The 24,397-nt window shown below is 42.3% G+C and overlaps 1 protein-coding gene across 1 annotated transcript in view; it reads right to left on the reverse strand.

Annotated features, from left to right (window-relative positions):
- The window catches only part of CCDC146 (coiled-coil domain containing 146), a 124,331-nt gene that overhangs the window by 9,727 nt on the left and 90,207 nt on the right, over positions 1–24,397 (reverse strand). Inside the window, exons 8-15 of the mRNA XM_024196967.2 lie at positions 23,225–23,452; positions 21,323–21,509; positions 16,213–16,308; positions 15,062–15,232; positions 11,373–11,461; positions 11,087–11,251; positions 8,753–8,977; positions 6,743–6,971 (exon numbers count right to left, since the gene is read on the reverse strand). Of these exons, the coding sequence (XP_024052735.2) occupies positions 6,743–6,971; positions 8,753–8,977; positions 11,087–11,251; positions 11,373–11,461; positions 15,062–15,232; positions 16,213–16,308; positions 21,323–21,509; positions 23,225–23,452 (1,390 nt within the window). The remainder of the gene's footprint in view (positions 1–6,742; positions 6,972–8,752; positions 8,978–11,086; positions 11,252–11,372; positions 11,462–15,061; positions 15,233–16,212; positions 16,309–21,322; positions 21,510–23,224; positions 23,453–24,397) is intronic.

Consider the following 24,397-nt stretch of genomic DNA (forward strand, 5'->3'; position numbering starts at 1 on the left):
ACACAGGCCACCCCAACAGCTATACACATTTCAAACCCATCTTCAAAAGCTTGTTCATCTGAGGCTTTCCTCACACACAACAAAGTGACCTGGGATTTTTCTATTGGTAAAGCATGCCCCTGGAATGTCAGAGTGCATGACACTAGACATCTGAGTGACGAGACACTCCCACATCTCTAGTGTACTCATCGGGAGGGTTGGAAAAAGGCTGCCTCCTTTGACACCAAGTCCAGCTAGCTGGGGGTTTGGAGAAAAGGCGAGTTTTCCTGCTTGGCGTGGCTGGGGGCTTGATAACAGATCCCTTGAGAGCGCAGAGGATGGAAAGAGGGCAGAAGGGGAGGCTGCTGTGGGATTACTAAAGTGAGAATTTTCTTTAGGAGAGGACACCATGGTTCTCAGGCAAACCCTGGAAAGATGGAAACTCTTGTCCCTTCACCAGAAAATGGGGGTTTTATTTCCCTCTTTATCCCTAGACCATTTTTCGAATCATGCAAATACACCATATTTTCAGTGCGTTAGTCACTCTGTACCCATCAGATGAGGATTAACTCAACAGCCCTGTGTCTGAGACCAACTACCTTGTTCTCCAGTGCCTGTCCCAGGAGTGGGATTAGGGACTAGTCATAGACAATACAAAATACAACAAAGAAAGTATATGTGCCACTGCTGAGGCCAAGGATTCACAGCCATGTTGCTGAGACCAGCCCTCTTCTTCTGGCTCCTGCTGCTTGTTGTCTGCTACTGGCACCTGTACTACTCAGAGCAGAGAGGGAACATGCCTGAGAGTCTGTACTTGTGGAAACCCAGTAACAGAAATTACCCAGAAAGCAATGAGGCAAAAAAAAAGTTGAAGAGCAGAAATAAAAATGAGACACCGACGCTAGTGATGTCGCTATTAACGCTTCCAAGTTGTACAGCAGGTCACATCTTCAGCTCCTTGAACATTGTCGGGCTCCTGTCCAAGAGGCACAACATAGACTCCGACTTCCCATTTCGTCGGCTTAGCTTTCCCGGTCAATAAATTACGCCCCCCCCCACACACACACACACCCCCAAGCCAGTGCTGCTGAAGGCTGAACAGAGCCCCTGTGAGCTCAATGTTTGAACACTGGAAGGATTCAGATCCTAGGGTAATGGAAGGCAATAAAAGTAGCTAGCTGAAACACAGGCCGGGGAGGTGTTGACAGGGGACACAGGACAGCGACAAGGAACAAAGTGGGGACCCGGCAGCAGGGACATACAATTAGGGAACAGAAGTAAAGTCCAGCAGAAGGTAGCGTTCAGTGTAGGGGAAAAGCTGAAAGAAGTAGGAAGGGATCTGGCACTGGTGTCTGTGGGAGCTGAGGAGTCTGCCCAAAGAGATTTCTGTGGGATGATGAGAGGAGGATGCTGGGGAGAACACATCCCTCATACAAATTCAGAGACAATAGGCAGATGGTGGCATGCCAATTTTTGTGTGCATTTTGTGTACTCTTCAGATTAACTTTTCCATCTGGCATGCACATATACATGGTGAGGGGAGGGGTGCCTGATGAGCATTTAAAAAAAGCAGATCACTGACAAAAAAAGACAGGTGATTAATTTTTGTAACTCATGATTTTTAAGCCAATCTCTTGATTCTTTTTAGTCTACCTCCTGATGTTTGCACTTGCAGGATTGGCAATACAGTGTTAGTCCATTTTTGCAACATGACATATTTGGTATATCTACAGTAATCTATTATGGGTTAATCTGTTGGGCTATTAATCTTTCAGCACTAACATAAACATGATTCAAATAATTAGGTCTAAAGACGATCCATATACTTTCAGGTGAAAAGTTACTAGGGAGATAGCTGTCTTTGGCTCTTTCAGCCACAATGGTTTACCATAAATGAAGAAATATTTAGGCCTAACCACAGGGATAGGTTCACTGGAGGTTCAGTGCTGGCCATGTGTTTTTTGATGTGTAGAAATGCAAACACAGATCTGTGAGAGCTGATAGATGTGATGCTATGATAATGATAGCAAGTATCAGGGGGTAGCCGTGTTAGTCTGTATCCACAAAAACGAGGTGTCTGGTGGCATCTTAAAGACTAACACATTAATTTGGGCATAAGCTTTCATGGGTAAAAACCCCCACTTCTTCAGATGCATAAATATGTTAGTCTTTAAGGTGCCACCGGACTCCTCGTTGGTTTTTTGCTATGATAATGGAAAGTCATCAGAACATTCAGTTTTTAAGCACTTTTTTCTTGCGAAAAGGCAGCATCCATCTCTTCCTGTTCCAAGAAGTAGCATCACAGAAAAGAACCTTAAAAAGGCTTGAAAACTTTTAAAAAAGGGAACTTGCCATTAGACAAACAAGTCAAAATGTAAGATTGCTGTCCCTCCATTTGTCCAATCGTGTTTTGGTTTCAAACATGTGTCACTTGGGTTGGACCACAGGGGGATTGAGAAATATTTTTGATGATAGTTAACTAGAAACATAAGCACAACAATACACTGAGTTTTGCAAAAAAGAAGAATTTATAAACAAGTCTATGATAAATAACAGGATGTAGCTACAGATCCAGTTGTATTTCACATCTAGGTCTCAATCCTGTAAACCTACTCAGCTGTGCAATCCTTATTGATATTGATGAGACTAGTCATGTGAGTAGGGACTGCCCACTCAAGAAAGAATTTGCAGGATTGGGTCTCTACTCTATAAATGATGTTTTTGCCAGAGGACACACCTACCAACTCAGAACAGACACATTTAGAAAGTTTCCCACTAAACTTAAATATAGACTTAAGGGTGTTTTTGACGTGCAAACATCCCAGATTCTTAAGTATACATTCAAATGTAATGAAAAAAAGGTTTTATAATGTATTCTAAATAAAAATAATAAGCAGCTTAAATAGTATCAATGCAAAGTTTTCATTTTCACAGGTGAAAGGGAATACATATAGCTATATATGAAGGTACTCAACCCAAGGGTACAAAAAATAAATGGCATGCATGTAAATAACCATGCTAATATATTTGCATAACTGTATGACTATAATCTTCTTTCTTTATTTTCTTCACTCACTTGCCTTATATGTCAGTGTCAGCTGTGGGTAAAACGGTTTCTTGTTTCATAGATTTTACATTTTAAGACCAGAAGGGACCATTCTGATGATCTGTTCGGCCTCCCACATAAAACAGGCCATAGATTTTCACCCCATCATGACACTGGATAAATTCTGAGGTTAACACCTTTACCTCTCACTGGTTAGTCCCTCTTTGCTGGCTTAGGAGTGAAGCTGTCTCCTTAAGCACTAAGTGACAGGTTTCAGAGTACATTGGCCAAACTGGACAGTCTCTACGCAAAAGAATAAATGGACACAAATCTGACATCAAGAATTATAACATTCAAAAACCAGTAGGAGAACACTTCAGTCTACCTGGACACTCAATAACAGGCTTAAAAGTGGCAATTCTTCAACAAAAAAACTTCAAAAAACAGACTCCAACGAGAAACTGCAGAACTGGAATTAATTTGCAAACTGGACACCATCAAATTAGGCCTGAATAAAGACTGGGAGTGGATGGGTCACTACAAAAACTAATTTCCCCCTGCTGATACTCACACCTTCTTGTCAACTGTTTGAAATGGGCCACCTTGATTACATTGAACTCATTAGCACTACAAAAGTGATTTTTCCTCCCTTCTTGTCAACTGTTGAGAATAGCCCACTTCCACCTTAATTGAATTGGCTCATTAGCACTGACCCCCCGCTTGGTAAGGCAACTCCCATCTTTTCATATGTTGTGTATTTATACCTCTCTACTGTATTTTCCACTCCATGCATCTGATGAAGTGGATTTTAGCCCACAAAAACTTATGCCCAAATACATTTGTTAGTCTCTAAGGTGCCACAAGGACTCCTCATTGTTTTTGCTTAAGCACTAAGTGGCTCAGCAGGTCTGCACTTTGGACCAATTACCATTTAATACCAAATATTTCTCATTGATGCATGAAGACAAATTAGTGCTCACTTCAGCCTGCAGAACCAGGCCCTGGCTATGCAGTTCCAGTTAAAGGTTGTATGGTATTTATACCTTGGGGCAGCCTGGAGTGGAGTCTCACTAGTACTAGAGTTTTTTGTGTGTCATACACAAGAACTTCTAAGCATTTCTAGCATTAGATGCCTAACACTGACAGTAACTAAAGCATCTAATCCTAATTATTATTATTTGATACTTGACGTGCTGCTAGTTTCTGATCTCTATTGCTAGTAGCTCATCTGGCATTAGACATTAGAATCTACTGAACTCTAATGCTAGAGATGCATGTGGCGAGAGTGGCAGGGGTGAGGAGAGGAGGAAAAGTGGTGGGTGAAAGAGGGGATGGCAGTCAAGGCTGGAAGAATAGTAAAGAGTTGGAATAAAAAGTGGGTAGCAAAGGTTGAGAAGTAGAAAGAAGGGAAAAGAGGAAGTAGAAAAGGGGAAGAGAAGATCACAGGCAACAGAAGAAAGAAAAAACAGAGAAATGAACACAGAAAAGAGATACTTAATATTATTTGTATTATAGAAGCATTTAGCCCTCACCAGAAATCGGGGTCTCATTGTGCTTGTGAGAGATGGAGCCTATCTCGAAAAATTTACAGTTTAAACAGACAAGACAGACAAAGGGTGGGAGAAAGGACATGTTGCTATTCCTATCTTACAAATAGGGCACTGAGGCACAGAGAGATTAAGGCCAAGATCTTCAATGGTATTTAGGCTCCTAACTTCCATTGAAATAAATGAAAGTTAGGAGCTTAAATACCTTGGAGGATCTGGGCCTAAGTGATTTGTCCAAAGTCACATAGGAAGTCTGTGGCAGAGCCAACAATTGAACCCAGAGCTCCTAAAGCCTAGTCCAGTACATTAACCATAAAACCATTTTTCCTAGAGACAAGGGACTGGCTCAGGGACTGAATTTGGTTTGGTGTCACTGATTGGATTCAAGGCTGAATCAGTATTAAGGGTCAGATTTTGATCCACTACGTTGGGTCAATATCTTTTGCAAATGACTGTTCTTGAAAGACACTTGGTACATCTGAACTGGAAGCACATACTAGAACACTTATGAGTTTGAACTCAACCAGGGACCAAAGCCCCAGGGACAGATTTACATCAAGTCCAAAGATTCAAATTCAGTAACCCACCCCAAAATTCTGAGTTTGGATTACAGGTTATAGGTTTCATCCATATCTAAGGAGGTACAACAAAACAAACAGAATGTGTCTCACCAGAGACAGTGCCTATTGTCCATCTCAGAGGAGGAGTGTTGACTCCAGAAGAGCTAACTGGGACATCAGAAAGTGGCAGAAGTAATGAGAGAGTTGGATCAACTGGCCTACAGTAAGAACAAAATTGAGGCATGACCTCTTGCTTTTAAAATTCTGATGACTCATTATTTGCCATTGGTCAAAGAACAATCTCCCACTTGGGAAAATTTCTGAAATGTACCCTGTCATTAATATCATGCCCACTATGCTTCACTGCTTTCTGATTTTATGCTGATTTTATTACATGAGAAACTAAAAACCCAAAAAACAGCAATAGTCTCTCTTTACATAAACCTTTATGCTTGGTAAGAATCACCATGAAGGAGAAGCTACAGGATGTTTACAATTTCTGCTACAGTATCAACCCAAAGTTTCACAACTGACTTTGCTTCAGTTCAGGAAACAACACCTCTGTGTTTTGTCACTGCACTTGCCTGACTGACTCACTATATCATTTCGAATCTCAGCTGAAAAATCTTTATTTCCTCTGGCTCATTTCCATAGTTTCTCACTCCCTTTATTCATTATGTAACTCTATAACTCAATTAATTAGAGTACCCCTATAAAGTTCTTTGGGGTACAGTTTTATGAAAAACTCTATACAAAACTGTATTCTCTTAGCTATACAAGCAATTTTCCTGAAAGAGCAGAGGTAATAGAATAGTGCAGTGCTATCTTACAATGAGTCACAATCTCTAGTCTATGCAACTACTAGCAGCACTGATGCACCATAAATTACAATTCTGTACAGAAGCAAACAGAATATGTATGGAAAAGATTACCATCTGGAGATAAGGTCAAAAGTAAATGAGCCATTTCAGAAAGCAAAGGAAGAATGTCCATAACACTACAGCTTGTTAATTGTTCAATGTCATTTTGTAATGAGAGCTAAAACTCTCACTGTTTCTGTATGGAGGAACATGTACATGGATTATATCATAGTAGGCAGCATAGTCTCCAGAGTAGGTTTAAGGTCAAGTATTTTCAGTGAATTGAGCTACTATTTTGCAAAGTGGAAAGGCTGAAGAAAGACACAGCCAATACATTTTTGACTAATTTCAGACAGTGCCTGTTTTTACATGATGCCTTATGCCTATCTTACAGTTTAACCATGCTGATGTTTAAAGCAACATTATTTTTATCTTAGGCCCCAACCACTTCAGCAAGTGTGTAAGTTTAATCGTGTGAACTGACTGAAGTCAATAGGACTACTAACTTTCTTAAAGTTACACACATGCTTAAGTGCTTTACCGGATTGGTACCTTAATGTTTTGTCAGTTTGTGTCAACCATACTGTTTACACTGTAGCTTTTCGTATGGAATGAATTTAAATGCCCACAACTGTGATTTAATTTCTTTTATCAGAACACAGAGCAGTACAAACTGAAACAATGTATTTATTTAAAAAAATGAAAATAAAACCAACTCCTCCCAGAAATTAGTTCTCTAATTCTACCTACCTGAATCTGAAGTACCACCAGATCTGCATCCAAGGCATTCTTCATTGGCAGCATTTTCAGGGACAACTCAATCTGTCTCTTTTTCTCAGCTAGCTTCAGGTTCAGAAATCTGATCTTTTCATCCATGACTTGTATCTCGATATCTCCATTTCTATTCATCATCTCCTGAATGTTTATTTTTTCATAGAAAATACATACTTCTTCCTCTCGCTCTATGAGCAAAACACCACTGCAATAGACCCAAAATGAAAAGTTAAAGTCAGGTTTTAAAATTTTCCATTCACATTCAGTGTTAGTTCCATTCAAGAATGCAAGTGGCAGATTTTAGCACTAGCAATAATCTCTGAAAATGTGCACAGATTTCATAAAATCCCTATTTAATCCTTTGCAGTATTATTAACCAGTGACAAAAATGTTCATATCTGTGAGAATTAGTGGACATAGAACTGTAAACATAACCAGCATACTTTTTTGACAATTCGATTGCCTTCTATGGAAGTTATTTAAAGAACAGGTTATCTGGTCAGTGATATTCATCTCTTGTGCCTTCTCATACCACAGGGGTGGGCAAACTTTTTGGCCCAAGGGCCATATCTGGGTATGGAAATTGTATGGCAGGCCATGAATGCTCATGAAATTGGGGATTGGGGTGCGGGAGGGGGTGAGGGCTCTGGGGTGGGGCCAGAAATTAGGAGTTCAGGGTGTGGGAAGGGGCTCTGGTCTGGGGCAGCGGGTTGGGGGGTAAGGAGGGGTGAGGACTCCAGCTGGGGGTGTGGGCTCTGGGGTGGGGCTGGGAATGAGGGGTTGGGGGTGCAGGAGGGTGCTCTGGGCTGGGACCGAGGGGCTCAGAGGTCAGGAGGGGGACCAGGGCTGGGGCGGGGGGTGGGGGCACGGGGGGGGGTCAGGGGTGCGGGCTCTGGGTGGCACTTACCTCAAGCAGCTCCCTGAAGCAGCGGCATGTCCATCCTCCAGCTCCTATGCGTAGGGGCAGCCAGGGGGCTCCGCACTCTGCCCTGTCTGCAGGCGCTGCCCCTGCAGCTCCCATTGGCCATGGTTCCTGGCCAATGGGAGCTGCGGGGGTGGCACTTGGGGCAGGGGCAGCGTGTGGAGCCCCTGGCTGCCCCTACACATAGGAGTCGGAGGGCGGACATGCCGCTGCTTCTGGGAGCCGCGCGGAGCCACGGCATGGAGCAGGGCAAGCCCCGGGCCCAGCTCCCCAGCGGGAGCTTGAGGGCCAGATTAAAACATCTGAAGGGCCGGATGTAGCCCCCGGGCTGAAGTTTGCCCACCCCTGTCATACCACATCTGTGCACTTATACACAAACAGAGCAGGATGATATTAAGCTCTCAGGGAATTCAACAGACAATACAGTTGTTATTATAGATATTATTCTGTGGGTTGTACAAAATAACCCATGAAGAAATGCTAAAGAACTGTATAATGTAATGCACAGGTTTCTCACCCGCAATGCAGATATTGCCATTCTAGTGAGGCCAAATTCCGGGTATCTAGCATTCCTGGTTAGAAGGTTTCCTCCTTTTAAAAATATCGTTGATACAAGGAAACAAACAAAAATAACTTTGGCTAATGGTAGGCCTGTTCCAGGACTATTTTTCATTTCAAAATTTAAACATAAAACTATGGCCAGTTTATATTTATAGGCAAAATACAATAGTATCTTCAGCCGGAACTCCTGGTAGAAAAGGGACCCTCCCCAACCCGGTGAAAATGAGTAAGTGAGTGAGGGTAGGGGACAGTGAGTTATGGAGGGAGGGGGGATGGAGTGAGTGGGGTGAGGCCTCGGAGAAGGGGCGGGGCATGGGTGTTCAATTTTGTGTGATTAGAAAGTCAGCAACCCTATCTATAACAATAAACTGCAGATGGACACCAGAACTAGATCCTATGAAGAAATGGTGTCTTTCATCAGTTGCTGGTTACCATTTTAAATAAGTGAAATGTCGTGGAAGTGACGCAAGGTGTTTTATGTGTCAAATTACCCTGTTTCTTACCTCTCATTTCGACGCAGAACAGCCCTTTCATATTTTTTGCGTAGCTGCACCATTTCCTCTTCAATGTGGGTGAGCATATTGGTGAGTCTGTCAACATCCAGTAACTGTTGCTCTCTCTTTTCCTTCATCTCTTGCAGAGTTGCAATAACTTTGCAGACATCGCTTTGGATGCTGTCTTTAATTGCAATATTATTTGAATGCTTCAGAAGGTTTTTCTGCAGTTTTCTTTAATAAAAGCGACAGAGAAAAGGGAAAGATTTTTGTAATTTCAATTCACTTAATATAACAGAACTTGACCTTTATCCTCAGTTATACTAAAGCCCTTTACACCTCTCTGGTAGTACACAGGAGCATTAAAAGGGGTGGAAACAACCCTCTGAGAATGCCCTTTATGCAGAGGGCCTCCCAACTCTGTATGGAACTGGATAAGGGCTCTACAATTCTTTCATCCCCAGCCCCTCAGAATAAGAGGTGTGTCAGTACAGAGGAGAGCTATGCACTATGACTATTGTGATAAACTCAGGACAGACAGCAGCAAGGGGGGGAGGGTAGAAAATAGTTCCAGAAGCTGAAAAGGCCCTCCTCCCTATCAACTGAGGAGGGGTAACTACAGGTCAATCAGGTTCAGCTGGGAAGGGGTTACCAGAGAATCAATTAGGATCAGCTGAGAGGGAATTACCTGAGGTCAATTAGGATCAGCTGATTCCAACTAAGGACTGCCTGAAACCTTTTTAAATCCTCCCCTGTTGGGAGAAGGGGAGAGAGAGAGAAGGAATCCTGCTGACAGTAGGTTAGTAGCAGTGAGACAGCGAGCCTCACCAGGAGGAGAGGCTGCATTCCCTCCCATAAGGGAGAAAAACAAGCTAAACAGACTGGTGGAGAGAAGGAGTGGACTTCCCTGGTGAAACCAAGAGGTTTTACCCATTTCTGTCTCACCAAGGCTAAAAGCAATGGAGGCTGGTGAGACCGAGAAGGTACCTTGCCACACTATTCTCTGCCTTCTAGGGTGCCACAGGAGATAAAGTCATAGGAAATAACACTTGTGCAAAATTTTCTAAATATACCTAAAGTCTATCTCTATTTAAATAATAATATTGAAATGATATCTTGCACTGTTCTAGTACCTTTAATTCAAAGATCTCCAAGTGTTTTATAAACATTAATCATTCCTCATCTCACTCTCATGAGGGAGAAAAGTATTAACATCCCCATTTTACAGATGAATAAACTGATGTAAAGAGAGGTTGAGTGCTAAAGTAAGATCAAATTGTGAATCAGAGGTAGAGTGAGAATAAAAACTAGAACTCATATTTCCTAGAGATCTGTATTCTCTAACCACTGGATGATGCTCCCTCACTGATAAGGTGGATTTCAGTTGCCACATGGTCCATTCTGCTAAATTGCTAATAAGATGGTATTTAGAATTACTTTACTCCATCTGGAGTGAGTATCATTGCTAGTTCAAATACCTATTTATCTCTGTTATAAAGAAATTAATCTTAACAGACACGAGGCTTTACAGGAGGAAGTGTGATCTCATGGTTAGGTCTCCTGGATTCTATTCTTGACTTTGCCATTGAGTAGCTCCATGACATAGGATGTCACTAAGCCTCTCTGCCTTAGTTTCCCCTCATCTAAGTAGGGATAATAAGACTTCTCTATTTCACAAGGTGCTATGAGATTTATTTAAATATTTGTAAATAAAATTGAGAGAGATGCTGTTACAGAAGTACAAAGTATTAAATATTTTGTGGATGAACTATTTGCTTGGCGGACACATTCAATACATTTGTTCCCTAAACTGCGTAGACTGCAGCAGGCCAGTGACAGTAAGGTGTTAAATCCTGTTTCCCATGCAAAGACCAAGTAAATAAGCCTGACACGAGGCAGGTCCATGTCACCTGGGTAAGAACGAATCTTGTTCCCAGGGGGTGGAACTGCTGTGCAGCTAGTAAAGCATCAGTAGCTCTGGCTCTATGGAGTGCAAGGGCCATTGATTGTGAACAGAGGCAGATCCAATGTCCTTATTCCACTCCTCTCCTGACCTGCTTGGCTCTCAAACCCAGCTGTATAGAGTTGCAAATACAAGAAGAGCTCCACAGTTCACAGAGTGCAGACTCCCTGAGTGGCTCTTGAGATCCTGCCAACGCACAATGGAATCACAGCAGCATCTGGGGCTCTCTGTGACTGAGGAGAATGGGGCAAGTTTTGCCTCATAATGAACAAGTCCCACTTTACAACACCATCCATTGATAAATAATGATATCCTAAGCCTTCAGAGGTTGAAGGAATTCAGGACTGTTATTCAAAGGAAATATTTACTTTGACACTCACCTTTCTTTAATTATAACATTGCTCCTTAAAATTTCCATCTCATTCTCTAGCATTTTTACCCTCTCTTTAATTTCAGTTGTTTTCTGGCGAGCAGTGTGCACCAGGTTTACACATTTATTTCTCTCATTTCGAATAATGTCATACATTTTAGCAAATCCTTTGAGTCTGAAAAAAGGCAAGTATTTAAGGAAATGGTTATTATAATGCTTATACATAAATCATTTAAATGGATTATTGCTTTAGAAAAAGTGTTATTTCATCTAGTGTATTGTTATAATTTTCTTACTGCCTTTGGATTCCTTTCTTGTTCTTCTTATATTCCCTTATTTCAAGTTCCTTTGTTTTTATCTCTTTAATAATGTTGTGGAGCCTTATCTGAAACATAAATAGCATTGAACATTTTTGATAGTTCAGGATCTGCAAAGAAATCCAAATATGAAGTTGCGTTGAAGAAACTTGTTTGTCATCTTAAATGACACAGGACGGTTACAAAAACTTTCTTTTCATAGATAAGAAGGAAGCAGTGAGGAAAATTATTCTAAAGACTCATATTTTGTTCTAACTACAGTAAAATCAGATGTCTTTTAGTCTTTTGATTATTAGTGGAAGAGTAACCGTGAAAGACAAAAATAACCTTCCTTTCAAAGATTGCTAACAATTTCAGGAAACACTGTTGACTTACATAAAGTCATTCAACAACATTAACTATTATTACTGTAGTTAAGATAATAGTTTGCTGCATCTTAAAATGTATCAGTCTTTCTTTGAGAAAGCTTACAGCTTGCAAAGTGTTGATTGACACCTAAGAGTTGCTGAATATCCTCTATTCCTATTAGCTTCAATGAGAGTTGAGGGTTCACAACACCTTTCAGGGGAAGCTGAATACCTTGCAGGATTGGTTAATAATGAGAATATGTAAATCACTGGACAAAATTAATCCTTTCATTGAGGTTAGTAGGGTTGTACTAGGAATGAACATGCCCCATTTGCTCTTATCCAAATTAGGTCTTTAACTCCCATTTCAGTAGGATTCCTGATACTGCATCATTACAGGTCTGCCTGTGAGGAAGCAAGGAGGAAAAAGAGCTCTGTTTTCTTTAGCTATTTAGTGCCCTAAATCTCTGTCTTTTTGCCTCTCTTTGTCTGAGCATGGAGTTACTTCCATCTCTCAGCATTCTTTCTTTTCCTTGAATTCATCTTGGGCCACATTCTTAAAGGTAGTTAGCCACTCGAAGATGCAGATAGGCACCCAGTGGGATTTTCTAAAGCACCTTGGCACCTAAATTTCCTTCATCGTCTTTTCAGAAAAAGGATGAGAAATAAGAGAGAGCAAAGCAGCAATGAAGATAGCACAAGAAAGAACTATAGGAAGGAGGTGGAGAAAGAAAGTCTATTGCTCTCTTTCCCATTTCTCACAAGAATTGGCCAGGGCAACCAGTTCACAACTCTTCTGTCTTAGGCTGAGGAATGGAAACAGCAGGCCTTATCATTTCCTTTATGATGTGATTGTTCTGGTAAAGACATGTCTGAAGTTGAGTCCTGGACTCCTGGCAGGAAGTAAATTGCAGTTCTCTAGCTTCCCCCAACAGAAAAGCTTCTTTACTCTGGGTTTGTATTGGTCCCTACTCTTTCCTGGCTTTCAAACAATCATGGACGATTGCTTGGAATGGTACATTTCTAGGTTCTTCATTAGAGCCCTGGACCTTCTGAACTTAGTTACTTCCAGAACTATAATCGGCCGAGTTTATTAACCTTTAAGGTGCACTGCAAGGCCTTTCTTTTCTTCCTTGTCCATGACGAGATGGGACTTGGGTGGACTGGCTGGATGTAGTGTGGGACTCTGGGTATTGTTTGTATGGTGCAGACCCATTGACAGCAATTCTGGGCCCCAGGGCCATCCCTAGGCGGGTGTGGGGCTGGGGGCGGAAGTGACGAATCTGTCACTTCCGGGACTGACCTGTCATTTCCGGGACCGACCGCGCTGGCCAATCGCGCCAGCCTGCAGGGCCCCCGCAAAGTGCGGGGCTTGGAGCGATCACCACCCCCCGCACGCTTAGGAGTCCTGTGACCCACCCGGGTGATTTAAAAGGGCCCTGGGCTCCCGACCGCTGCCGCCGCTACCACGGCAGCGGTGAGGGTCAGGGGCCCCCGGGCCATTTTCAATCACCCGGGTCCCCAGGCAATTCCCCCTTTTGTTCCCCACCCCCGTCAGCATGCTTGATGTGGTGCATTAAGTGGTTATATTTATGCTCTTACTGGGTTATTTTGATCTGATCTGGGGAAATTGATGTATCTTTTTATTTAAAGTATTTTTAAAAGATTGTCAAGGGAGCCGAGAGCACTGGACAGGCACTCTTATATACTTTTCAAAAATCCAAATAGATAGATAGGTAGGTAGATAGATAGATTTTGGCCTCCCTGGTTGTTTCTATGAACAGAAACTAATATTTGGCATGAATTATGCAACATCGTAGCATATATGCAATGTGTCAGTGCCAGTAAATTGCAGACAGCAACCCAATGCACAGTAAGAAGGAAGTGAATGGAAAGAGTTACAAAGGGATCTCACAAAATTGGATGGATGGGCAACAACATGGCAGATGAAATTCAATGTTGATAAATTCAAAGTAATGCACATTGGAAAACATAATCCCAATTATACATATAAAATGATGGGGTTTAAATTAGCTGTTACCACTCAAGAAAGATCTTGGAGTCATTGTGGATAGTTCTCTGAAAACATCCATTCAATGTGCAGCAGTAGTCTAAAAAGCTAACCAAATGTTGGGAATCATTAGGAAAGGGACAAATAATAAGACAGAAAATATCATACTGCCGCTATATAAATCCATGGTATGCCCACATCTTGAATATTGCGTGCAGATCTGGTCATCCCACCTCAAAAAAGATATATTGGAATTGGAAAAGGTACAGAAAAGGGTATGGTTAGGGGTATGGAACAGCTTCCATATGAGGAGAGATTAAGAAGATGGGGACTGTTCAGCTTGGAAAAGAGATGACAAAGGAGGGATATGATTGAGGTCTATAAAATCATGACTGCTGTGGAGAAAGTAAATAAGGAAGTGTTATTTACTCCTTCTCATAACACAAGAACTTGGGGGCACCAAATGAAATTAATAGGCAGCAGGTTTAAAAAGAACAAAAGGAAGTATTTCTTCACACAACGCACAGTCAACCTGTGGAACCTTGTGCCAGGGGACGTTGTGAAGGCCAAGACTATAACAGGGTTCAAAAAAGAACTAGATAAGTTCATGGAGGATCTGTCCATCAATGGCTATTAGCCAGGATGGACAGGGATTCAAAACCATGCTCTGAAGTGTCCGTAGTCTCGCTTTGCCAGAAGCTGGGAATGGACGACATGGGATGGATCACTTGATGATTATATGTTCTGTTCATTCCTTCTGAAGCACCTGACATTGACCACTATCGAAAGAAAGGATCCTGGGTTAGATGGACCATAGGTCTGACCCAGTATGGCTGTTCTTATGCTCCATTCTAGTTTGCTCTTTTATACCAGAAGTAACATCAGGAATTACATTCTACAATGTGTCAGGAAAAATTGGACTGTCCCCTGCATTTGAAATGAGGGATGATCCTATTCTTCTTTGGATACTCATGTCTTTGTGGAGTATGATATGCAACTTCTGTGTTCTGAATTTCTAGACTGAGGTATCTAGATTCTGTCCCATTATTTTATAGTTTGTTCTTGTTTTGAAGGCCATTTGTGACGCCTGAAATCAGGTGTCATCACATTGCATTGTGGCATGATGACATTTTGATGTACTGTTATTACATTGTATCATAAAGTGACAAAACAACATAATGTCATGATATAAACCTCATGTTATGACAGAATTCTCAAGGGATGTGGAAGCAGGAGATTATGATTGATAAGTAATGTAATCTAATATACTGAAGAACAGTTTTCCAGTGAGATGAACCATAAGTTTTTACCTGTGCTTTTAAGAAGTCCTTAGATTTCTGTTCTCTCTCATCAGCCTTGACCTGAGTCAGGCGAGCAAGACTGGCTAACTCATCTCTGCAGCGTTCCTGCTCCTTAAAAAGCTGATCTTCTTCAGCAATACATTGTTCTAACATATGGGCCTCAACATCTGTTGTCATTTTCTAAAGTAAAACCAAACTTCACTTTAATATTAATTATTTATAAACTGTAATATCAATGCTGGTAGTCCCAAAATCTGAGATGCTCTTTTTGCTTTTATCTTCAAAGTCCATGAAAGGGTTTTGGTCTACATGGGTATTAAAAAAAAAAAATTACTACTAGCAGAATTGCAACATGAGGCCCTACAATAATAGAGCAAAATGCTCTGCCACAGTGCAACATTACTGGCCTATCCACCATTAGATTATTGAGCATGAAAATAAGAAAGCCAGAACATGCAGCAGCCTGAACAACCAAGCTTGTCAAAACAGCTTAAAATGCCCATAATAAATGGTGATGCTAATAAATTCTGGGACTGGCATAAAAAGAAAGAATCCTATGTGGACAAGAGAAGGGCATCGTGAGATCTCTATCTGAAAAACACCATCTATCACTTCTGGTGAGCTCATCATCATAGTGCTTAGCAGAGCAATACTTTCAGACAGAACCAGCAACCGAGGTATTATAAGACAGCCACCTAGATTTTCCCAGAATGCACTAATACTGTTGACAGTGTGGCAGTTGGTGGCAAGCACACACAATTTACATGATTGTGGAGGGGGGAAAATCTATATTGTGGACATGCTGAACTGTGTTTGCTTTAATAAGGTCACGCTGCCATATCCAACCCAATTACACCCACCACAATTCCAGCTGTAGTGTAGATGGGACCCTATAATGGAGAGAACATTTTAATTAGGAAGCATATTTCTCTCTCATACTTCCAATAGGTGACCAATTATAGTGAGAGCAAAATATGTTTTAAAAATACAACAAATACCTTGACAGTGTTTTAAAATAAAACAGATTCCATTTCCATTGCACATTATCTCACTGGACACCTACAACTAGAAACACTTGGCAAATATTCTGCAAACAGCGCTTTTATCTTCTAGTTTGAAAGCTAGTTGCTGTAGTAAGAAATATAAGGAAGGAATATCACCTCCTGGGCCAGATTTCTCTTATTCATTTCAACTTCTTTTTGAAGATCTCTTCTTCTTTCCACCAATGTCCCATCATCTTTAGGGATAGCATCTACCTACAAAGACAAATCGAGCAAGCAAAATGATGTGAGAGAAGGATATGAAAAGACATAAACATAGATAATATCTTTCAAGCAGCTTGTTAGATTGTAAGCTCTTTGGGACAGGGGCCATCTTTTAGTTCTGTCTTTGTACACTGCCTAGCACAATGGGGCCCTGATCCATCGCCAGGGCTCCTTGACACTATGGTAATACAAATAATAAATAAATAATAGCATTAAAAGTAATTTTCTCAAATTTTCAAACTTCACAACCACATACCCGGGTCAGTACTGCCATTCCTGAGAGTCAGTGTTTTACTGCAGCATAAAGCATGGTTTTATTCTGATAAGTGACTGTAAAAATATCACCTTCTAGCTTCATAGATAGCTTTTTGAGTGAAATCCTGTCCCCACTGAAGACAATGGGAATTTTGCCATTGACTTAATGGGGTCAGTATTTAACCCTTGTGTATAATGAAAGTGATACCTGCTGCTTTTAGTGATTTTAATGCAATTTTAGGGCTTCTTACTCCTGTTAGCCTTGAAGAAGCCAAAACAAATAATAGAGTGAGCTGTGTATACTCCATCTTGTTCATCATCATCAGAATTGTTTAGTGAGTCAGATATTATAATGAAGCCTAGACTGATTAGAAATTAAGTTCCAATTAAATTACATCTGTGTAATTCCATTTAAAACATTTGTGTTGCAAAGTTTCACTGGGATATAATTTGGAAACAATGGGATAACACAGGTGCCACAGAGGAACTAATGTGTCTTGAAGAACCTCTGCTAGTAGTAGTATGTGAGAGGGACAGCTTGTGTCGAGTTTGCAATGCTGGCAGTTAGAAATAGTATTTTTTTTTCACTTGCAAACTGAGAACACTGGATCTGGAAGTCACATAGCCAAAATAAATACTGAATCCCAAGATGCCATTTTCAAAGTACAACCAGATATTAAGATTCAAAATTCTATACACTAACATAGATAATAACAAATATTATTTTGCACTTACACAGCACTCTCATTTGTGGTTTTTAAATAGTATTACAAAGGTGGATATTATCACCATTTTTTGGACGGGAAAATTAAAATACAGTAAAATGAAGGCCAACATTTTCAAATGTGGCATCTGATTTTGGCATCCTTAGTTTTCAGATGCCCAATTTGAGAAAACTTTGGTCTGACTTCCAGATTTGTTGAGCACCCACAATTCCAATTCAATTCAAAGGGAGCTGAAAAATCAGGCTCAAGGTGTCTCAAGTTGAATACCAAAAAATGGAGACACTCACAATCAGATGCCACTTTTGAAAATTTGACCAAAGTGACTTGCCCAGTCATGATTTGATGGTTTCTTAAAGCTCATGATATTTGGGGAGTTGACATGATTTTTGAACTGTTGAGAGGGTCTTACTCAGACTTTTTGATCTCTTCAGGTTGGCAATATTGTTTTATACCACCTTTGTGTGCTCCTGATCCTGGACTGTTCTGTGGGCTGGAGAAACCCCCAGCATATCTGAGACCGCCTTCAGGGCCTGTCAAAATTATAGCAGTCTCTTGGGACTGGCCTGCAGGCCATGCTGTCCAGAATCTCAGCAGGGTTGGGTTCTGTGGCCCCCTCCCCTGGCACACTCTCTATGCTAGAGCTTGAAAGAGAGGCCTTGGGAGGCATCCTTATGGCTGACTTCCACTGCAACTGAACTTTCAGAGGACCTTTATGCTGCTTGAGCCTTGTTACCTGATATAAAGGGGAAAGAGCAGGGGTGAGGATCTCACTGGATATGGTGAATTTTAACTCTGAATGTCCCTGATTTTGGTCAGTTTGAGTTTGATTTTGAACCATAGTGGCCAGTTATAGTTCTTTCTTCAGCAAAATTTGTCTACAGCAACACAGAAGAGGTCCCTTTCCTTGGACTTACTAAGAAGCAGCTGGTTAATGCCTTTATCATCACTGGAGGGACACTCATCAGCCCATTAAGCAATATTTCAAATAAGCTGAGTCTGAAACTTGTTGTTTTCCAATCAAGGATTATGCAAGACACAACAACTTTGCTTGCATTTTTTTCCCACTTGGATTGTGTCACGAGATGAGTAATAAGCAGTGAGGTGAATTCAGCAGGAAATTCCTTTTTGTTTTTGCAATGGTGAGTAGGATAGAGGAAGTAAAATTACTAAGTAATAGTTACAGTTTTATAAATTTAAACAGCACTTTATAAACATATAGTAAAAATTTTCTGCCCCAAAGAGCTTACAACAGCCATGCAAGTTGTAATGAAATTGTACCAGGCCTGGCATATCTGCTCACGAGCCTTTTACTAAGATGATATTTTACTATCCTGTCAAAAATAATTACTTGCCAAGGGGGAATTAGAATTTTGAAAGACGGGTTTACAATCTTCAACAGACAAGAAAAACAAAGCCAACACAAGGCACAGAACAATAGTTCAGGAAATGGAGAGTTGGGGAACAACTAGTGAGGAGAGAATCAGGAGGATTCCTTAAGGAAGGATTTGAAGGAGGTGCTTGGTAGACAAGGCGAATTAAACTGTTCTTATTATAAGGGGCAGAGTGACAGAAGGCGTGAGTGTGAAAAGAAGACAAAGAAAGACATATGGACAGTGGATTGGGGAAATGCAGGAAGGGGGCGGAAATAAACAGACATGCAATTGGAGTGGGAATGAAGGAAACATAGAAGAGAGTACTTTCTTCGTAATACCAAACATCAAATGGTACCAATTCCCTGGAATCAGTTTAAAACAAAGAAAGAAAGAAAGAATCTGATTTACTGTAACATACAAGAAACCTGCACAATATAAAGGGAAGTGTGCTTTAGTGATTTAAGTAAAGAACTGGGAGCCATGTAATCCTGGGTTCTAGTCATGTCTGTCACTAATTTCTTCTATGGTCTTGAGCAAACCACTCAGTTATTTTGCCCTCTCATAAGTGGGGATAACAATACTTATAGCACCTCACAGGTGGCATGCCTTTAAACCCCTGACAGTTTGCTAGGCCGCCATCCTCCTAAAATCCACTTCTTCAAACAGCCTACAAATCCCATTTACTCCTCAGCGAAGATTACAATAAAATGGTGGAACTACCAGATGTGTGTAATAGTCTGTTGTTTGTTCACACTACTTCATGTTGTTCCTTAACCTTTCCCTGTATTGTATTTGTATGTTGTCTACTAGTTAGTAAGGTCCTCCAGGTAAAGGGACTATATTTGTTTCATGGCTATAAAGTGCTTTGCATGTTGTGTAGGGTTACCATATTTCCACAATCAAAAAAGAGGATGCGGGGGGGAGGGGAGCCCTGCCCTAGCCCCGCCCCCATCCACTCCCTCCCACTTCCCACCCCCTGACTGCCCCCCTCAGAACCTCCAACCCCCTCTGCTTCTTGTCCCCTGACTGCCCCCTCCTAGGAACCCCCCACCCTAACTGCACCCCTAGGACCCTACCTGTCCCCTGACTGCCCCAACCCTTATGGGTGGCTGGTTTGTAGAAATTTTGATGGTGCCCAGAACCCACCCCCCCACCTGCCTAAGGCTCTGGGAGGGGGGTTGGGTCTGGGGTGCAGGTCCTGGGCTGGGGATTAGGGTGCAGGCTCTGGGATAGAGTTTGGGTGCTGGGTGCAGGGTCCGGGCTGGGGCAGGGGTTGGGTGTGCAGGAGAGGGTGAGGGGTGCAGGCTCTGGGATGAAGTTTGGGGGTGGGAGGCGGTGTAAATGGAGGAGGTGCAGGCTTTGGGAGGGAGTTTGAGGGCAGGAGGGGGTGTGTGGGAAGGGGGAGGGGGTTGGAGAGGGAATTTGGGGATAGGAGGGGATGCAGGGGTGAGGGCTGTGGGTCTGAGGTGAGGGGTTCATGATGCAGGAGGGGGCTCAGGGATGGAGCAGAGGATTAGGGTACAGGGGGATGAGGGTTGGGGCTGAGGATGAGGGGTTCATGATGCAGGAGGGGGCTCAGGGCTGGGGCAGAGGATTAGGGTGCGGGGGGATGAGGGCTGGGGCTGGGGATGAGGGGTTTGGGGCATTGGAGAGGCTCAGGGCTAGGGTGGAAGGGCAGGGTAAGGGCAGCCTGCCTTGCCATTAGTGGATGGGGGGGCACTAGGACCCTGGGGAAGCAGACAGCAGTTGCTGCCGGGAGGGCGTAGGAATGTGCTACTTGGGCAGCACAAGCAGGCAGGGGAGAGGGGCGTGCTGCTTTCTTTCGGGCAGGGACGGGGGGACCCGTGGGGGGGGGAACGCGTGGAGGGGGGGTGGCAGATGGAGGCTGGGGCCTGCTGCAGGCAGGGCCGGGGAGAGACCCAGCTCCAAATATTGCTGGGGCAGGGCCCCCGGCCCTGGATATTGCTGCAGCTCGGGCACCACAAAAGAATATAACCCGCCGCCCCCCCCCCCATATTCACCCTCCCACCCCCAGACAGGCCCATCCAACCCTCCCGCTGCTCCCTGACTGCCCCCCAGGACTCCCCTTACCATGCCCATGCCGGTCAGATGCTGGCTCCACGTGTAGGCAAAACACGCTGCCGGTGGGGCTGTTTGTGTGGTTACACCGGGCTGCAGGCAGCACGGGGGGAGCAGGGGAGGGGCTCTGGCTGCTGGAGGCCAATGGGAGCGGCGCAATCAGGCCCAGCCGCCCAATCAGCCGCGCCGCACTCTGCATGGAAGGAAGGAGGGGAGGGGGAAAAATCCCGGACCTTTTAACCTTGTTACCAATTCCTCCCGGACAGCTATTTAAAGACGCAAAAGCTGGACATGTCCGGGGAAATACGGACGGATGGTAACCCTAATGTTGTGGGTGCTGTGCAGATAACAAATACTCACATACACGGATACAGCCAAACAGATGTAGTACTTCTGAGAGCTATAAATGCAAGAACTCGGAATACAAATGTTAGCAGCACCCTGTATTCTGTACATAGAAATTTAAAATGTTGTCTTATTTTTATTTCTGTGCAACCATTTTAAAAATATTTCTTAATTTGATTTTCTATAGCAATATTTTTAATTCTTGTCATCAGTATTTTGTATACAGACCTCTAATGTGAGCCTCTCATGCAGTAATTTAATTTGCTCCAAGGAATCATAAGCGATTTTCAATTGCATCTCCATCTTTTTCAAATTTCTCAAATCTCTATCTTTCTCTCTTTGTTTATAAGTCAGATTATCATGCTGCTTTTGCTTCTCCAAGAGACAGTTACGTAAACCAATTTCCAGAACAGCCCTACATAGATATATAGAATATTTCAGAAAGAGAAAACCTGTCCAATAGATGTATGCAAACAAACATGACCACTTTACATTGAGTTTGGAAAAGCCTTATGGCAGCTGAGCAGCAAAATAAAATAGAAAAAACTGTCTTGTCACAAATTAATGGCCATTCTCCTAAAACATAATGGGTGAAATCCTGACTCCATTGAAGCGAATGGCAACATTCCCATGCTTTGTTTCAACAATGCTAAAAAATTACTCATTGTATAAGAGAAATTATTTCTATTTCTTAAAGTGAGAATTAAAATGTATTTTTAATATCTAAAGAAGTCTAAATTTTGTTCATTTGTAAATTTCCATGTATCAGTTCCTCCAACCTTCTTTAATGCGAGACACAAACAGAAAGGGCAGAAGGATTACTGCTAAAGGTAAGGCTATTATTACATGTATACATCCTTCCCCACAAAGAAAGGAGAAACTTGAATCTGGCTAGAGTCAGGCATAACAACTCCTAGATCTGAGATTTGAAGGATTATAGCAGTTTATATTGATTACCAGATGTGGAGAGGCTGGGATTTATAAGGGAGTCTAAAGGAGCTGGCTGCCCAATCCAGTTGGATTTCAATGGCAGGTGGGTGCCTAGCACCCTTATGTTCCTTTGAAAATCCCTGGGCTAGGTTCTCTGATCTGCTAAATTTGCTTTGCATTGTTTACTCATTTAAACAATTCCCCTAGGGAATTCTCCTTGTGTAGGGGAAATCCATTGTTCCCAGCTCTCATGATATTATTACAGTTCGCATGATTTCTGGTGTTCTTCTTAAAGTCACAGCTCTCAGAGCCCAGTGACTATATGAGAATCTCAGCATTCACTTAAAAACAATAAGTAGGTTTCTAGCCCTCCTGGTTCCAGAGAAATGCTTGAAAGCATGATCAGCATGAACCTTAACGGGTCAGAAACCGGAAAGCAAATTAAAAAAAATCCCAAATGTACTATTTTTAAATAACATCATGATTAGGGGAGGCATGACTCAAGATGTTTGAACACTTCTGGTTGGTGATACTGGGAATCTCTGGCTGTTGTAAAGCTGGTAGAGGTGGCTCTGCTCCCCCACCCCCATGCCAGCTTTGCCACCTGCTGTTGCCGCCTCTTCCACCAAAGCTGTGCTGCCCAGTGTAAGTGGAGAGGGAGGATGTCAGGGGTCAGGAGGAGGTGGGTCAGGTGGTGATCATGTCAGCAGAGGTGAATTGAGGAGAGGAGATGTGGCAGAGCAAGGCTCTGCTATACCCAATTCTTTGCTGGAGGACACAGAAGAATCAGGGAGCCACAAGTGGGCCTTTGTCAGCACCCCTCTCCTCTGAAACTAATCTTTGCTCAGGCACAGTGGAAGATTGAGTCATCAGCCTCAGTTTTGTGGATTCTCATTTAGGGCCTTATCCAATGTCCACTGAATCAATGAGCTGCCCCATGCAGTTCAATGGGCTTTCGACAGACCCTTACTGCATTTCTCTCTTCTATGATAACATCAGGTTTTGATCACCAACGTAACTCAATAAACAGAAATTATATAAATCCATGGTGAAATTAGGGTAATGTTAAATAGTGTGATTTTATGAAGTCAATAATAAAACTATTTAAAGCAATAACCAAGAAAATAATAATTAATTCAGAATAGATGAGTGCTCACTCATACCATTTCTGAGTACATGGCTCTTGCCTTCTATTCTAACCTGTCTGCCAGGGCTGTTGCTTCATTCTCTTTGCTCATTTCTAGTAACTTTGTCAAATGGTTGAATTCTCGCTCTTTGCTTTCAAGCAAAGCTCGTTTTCCATCCAATTCCTTCATTACATCTTCCTTTTCTTCCAATACTTCTTCACTCTTTTTTTCCATTTTTTTTAGGGCATCATTTAACTCCTGAACATGGTCAACGAGAATTTTTTTCTTCTTCTCTGCATCTCTGAGAACACATTTTAAAACAGTATAATATCACATCTGTAAAAATGGATCCAGCTCTAGAAATACAGACCAAAGACCAAATGCCGTATTTCCTGCTGCAGTGAGCAGAAGCAGAACTATTGCTCAGCATCTCTTCTGCTACAACTGTTCTGTTGGCCTGGACAGGAGTCCTCATGGCTATGGGGATAGTATTCTGAAGCGCATTTTGCTGCTCCTCTGAACTAGGGCATCATGTACTCTTAGCTAACGCTTGTTGGTGACAGCATGCCAAGTGACTGGAGGATTGACTTCAGATCACATGCTCCTGATGACTTGTTACAGTGGGCAGTTCTCCCTTTTGGGCTCTATCCACCTTCTTCTTTCATTTGAGCACCAGTACAGCGCAAGTTAGAGTTTAGGGTCAAATGTGTATTTTTGCAGTAAGCCATTCCCAAATCTATAGCTCTGCCACAGTACAGCTTGGCAATATGCATGTGAAATCAGCTTTTGTTCAAAGAAATTAGATAACTGGACACACACAAATAGGTAAAGAAGAAAGAAAAAGAAAAGGGATGTATAGTTTTTTAAATTAAATAATTGAGCAGAGGCAAGGAATTATTTACAAAAATGTAACATCAGAAAAATAACTAATGGTAGAGAATGCAGTCAGGAGATAGAATAAACGTCAGTGTAATATAATAGGTTAATAAGGTACAAAGAAAGCTCACTTAGGACAGCAATTTGGCCACTAGGTGTTTTAAGAAAAGGTAGCCAAATTCAGGGCCGGCGCTATAGATTTTGCCGCCCCAAGCGCGCAAAAAAAAAAAAAGGCGCGATCGTGAACTCTAACGCCGCCGCTTCATTCTTCGGCGGTAGGTCTTTCCCTCCGACACGGACTGAGGGACCCGCCACCGAATTACCGCCAAAGAGCCGGACGTGCCGCCCCCTTCCAGGGGCCGCCCCAAGC

Source organism: Terrapene carolina, unplaced genomic scaffold (assembly GCF_002925995.2).
Source record: "Terrapene carolina triunguis isolate 2854851 unplaced genomic scaffold, T_m_triunguis-2.0 Scaffold68, whole genome shotgun sequence".
Lineage (NCBI taxonomy): Eukaryota > Metazoa > Chordata > Testudines > Emydidae > Terrapene > Terrapene triunguis.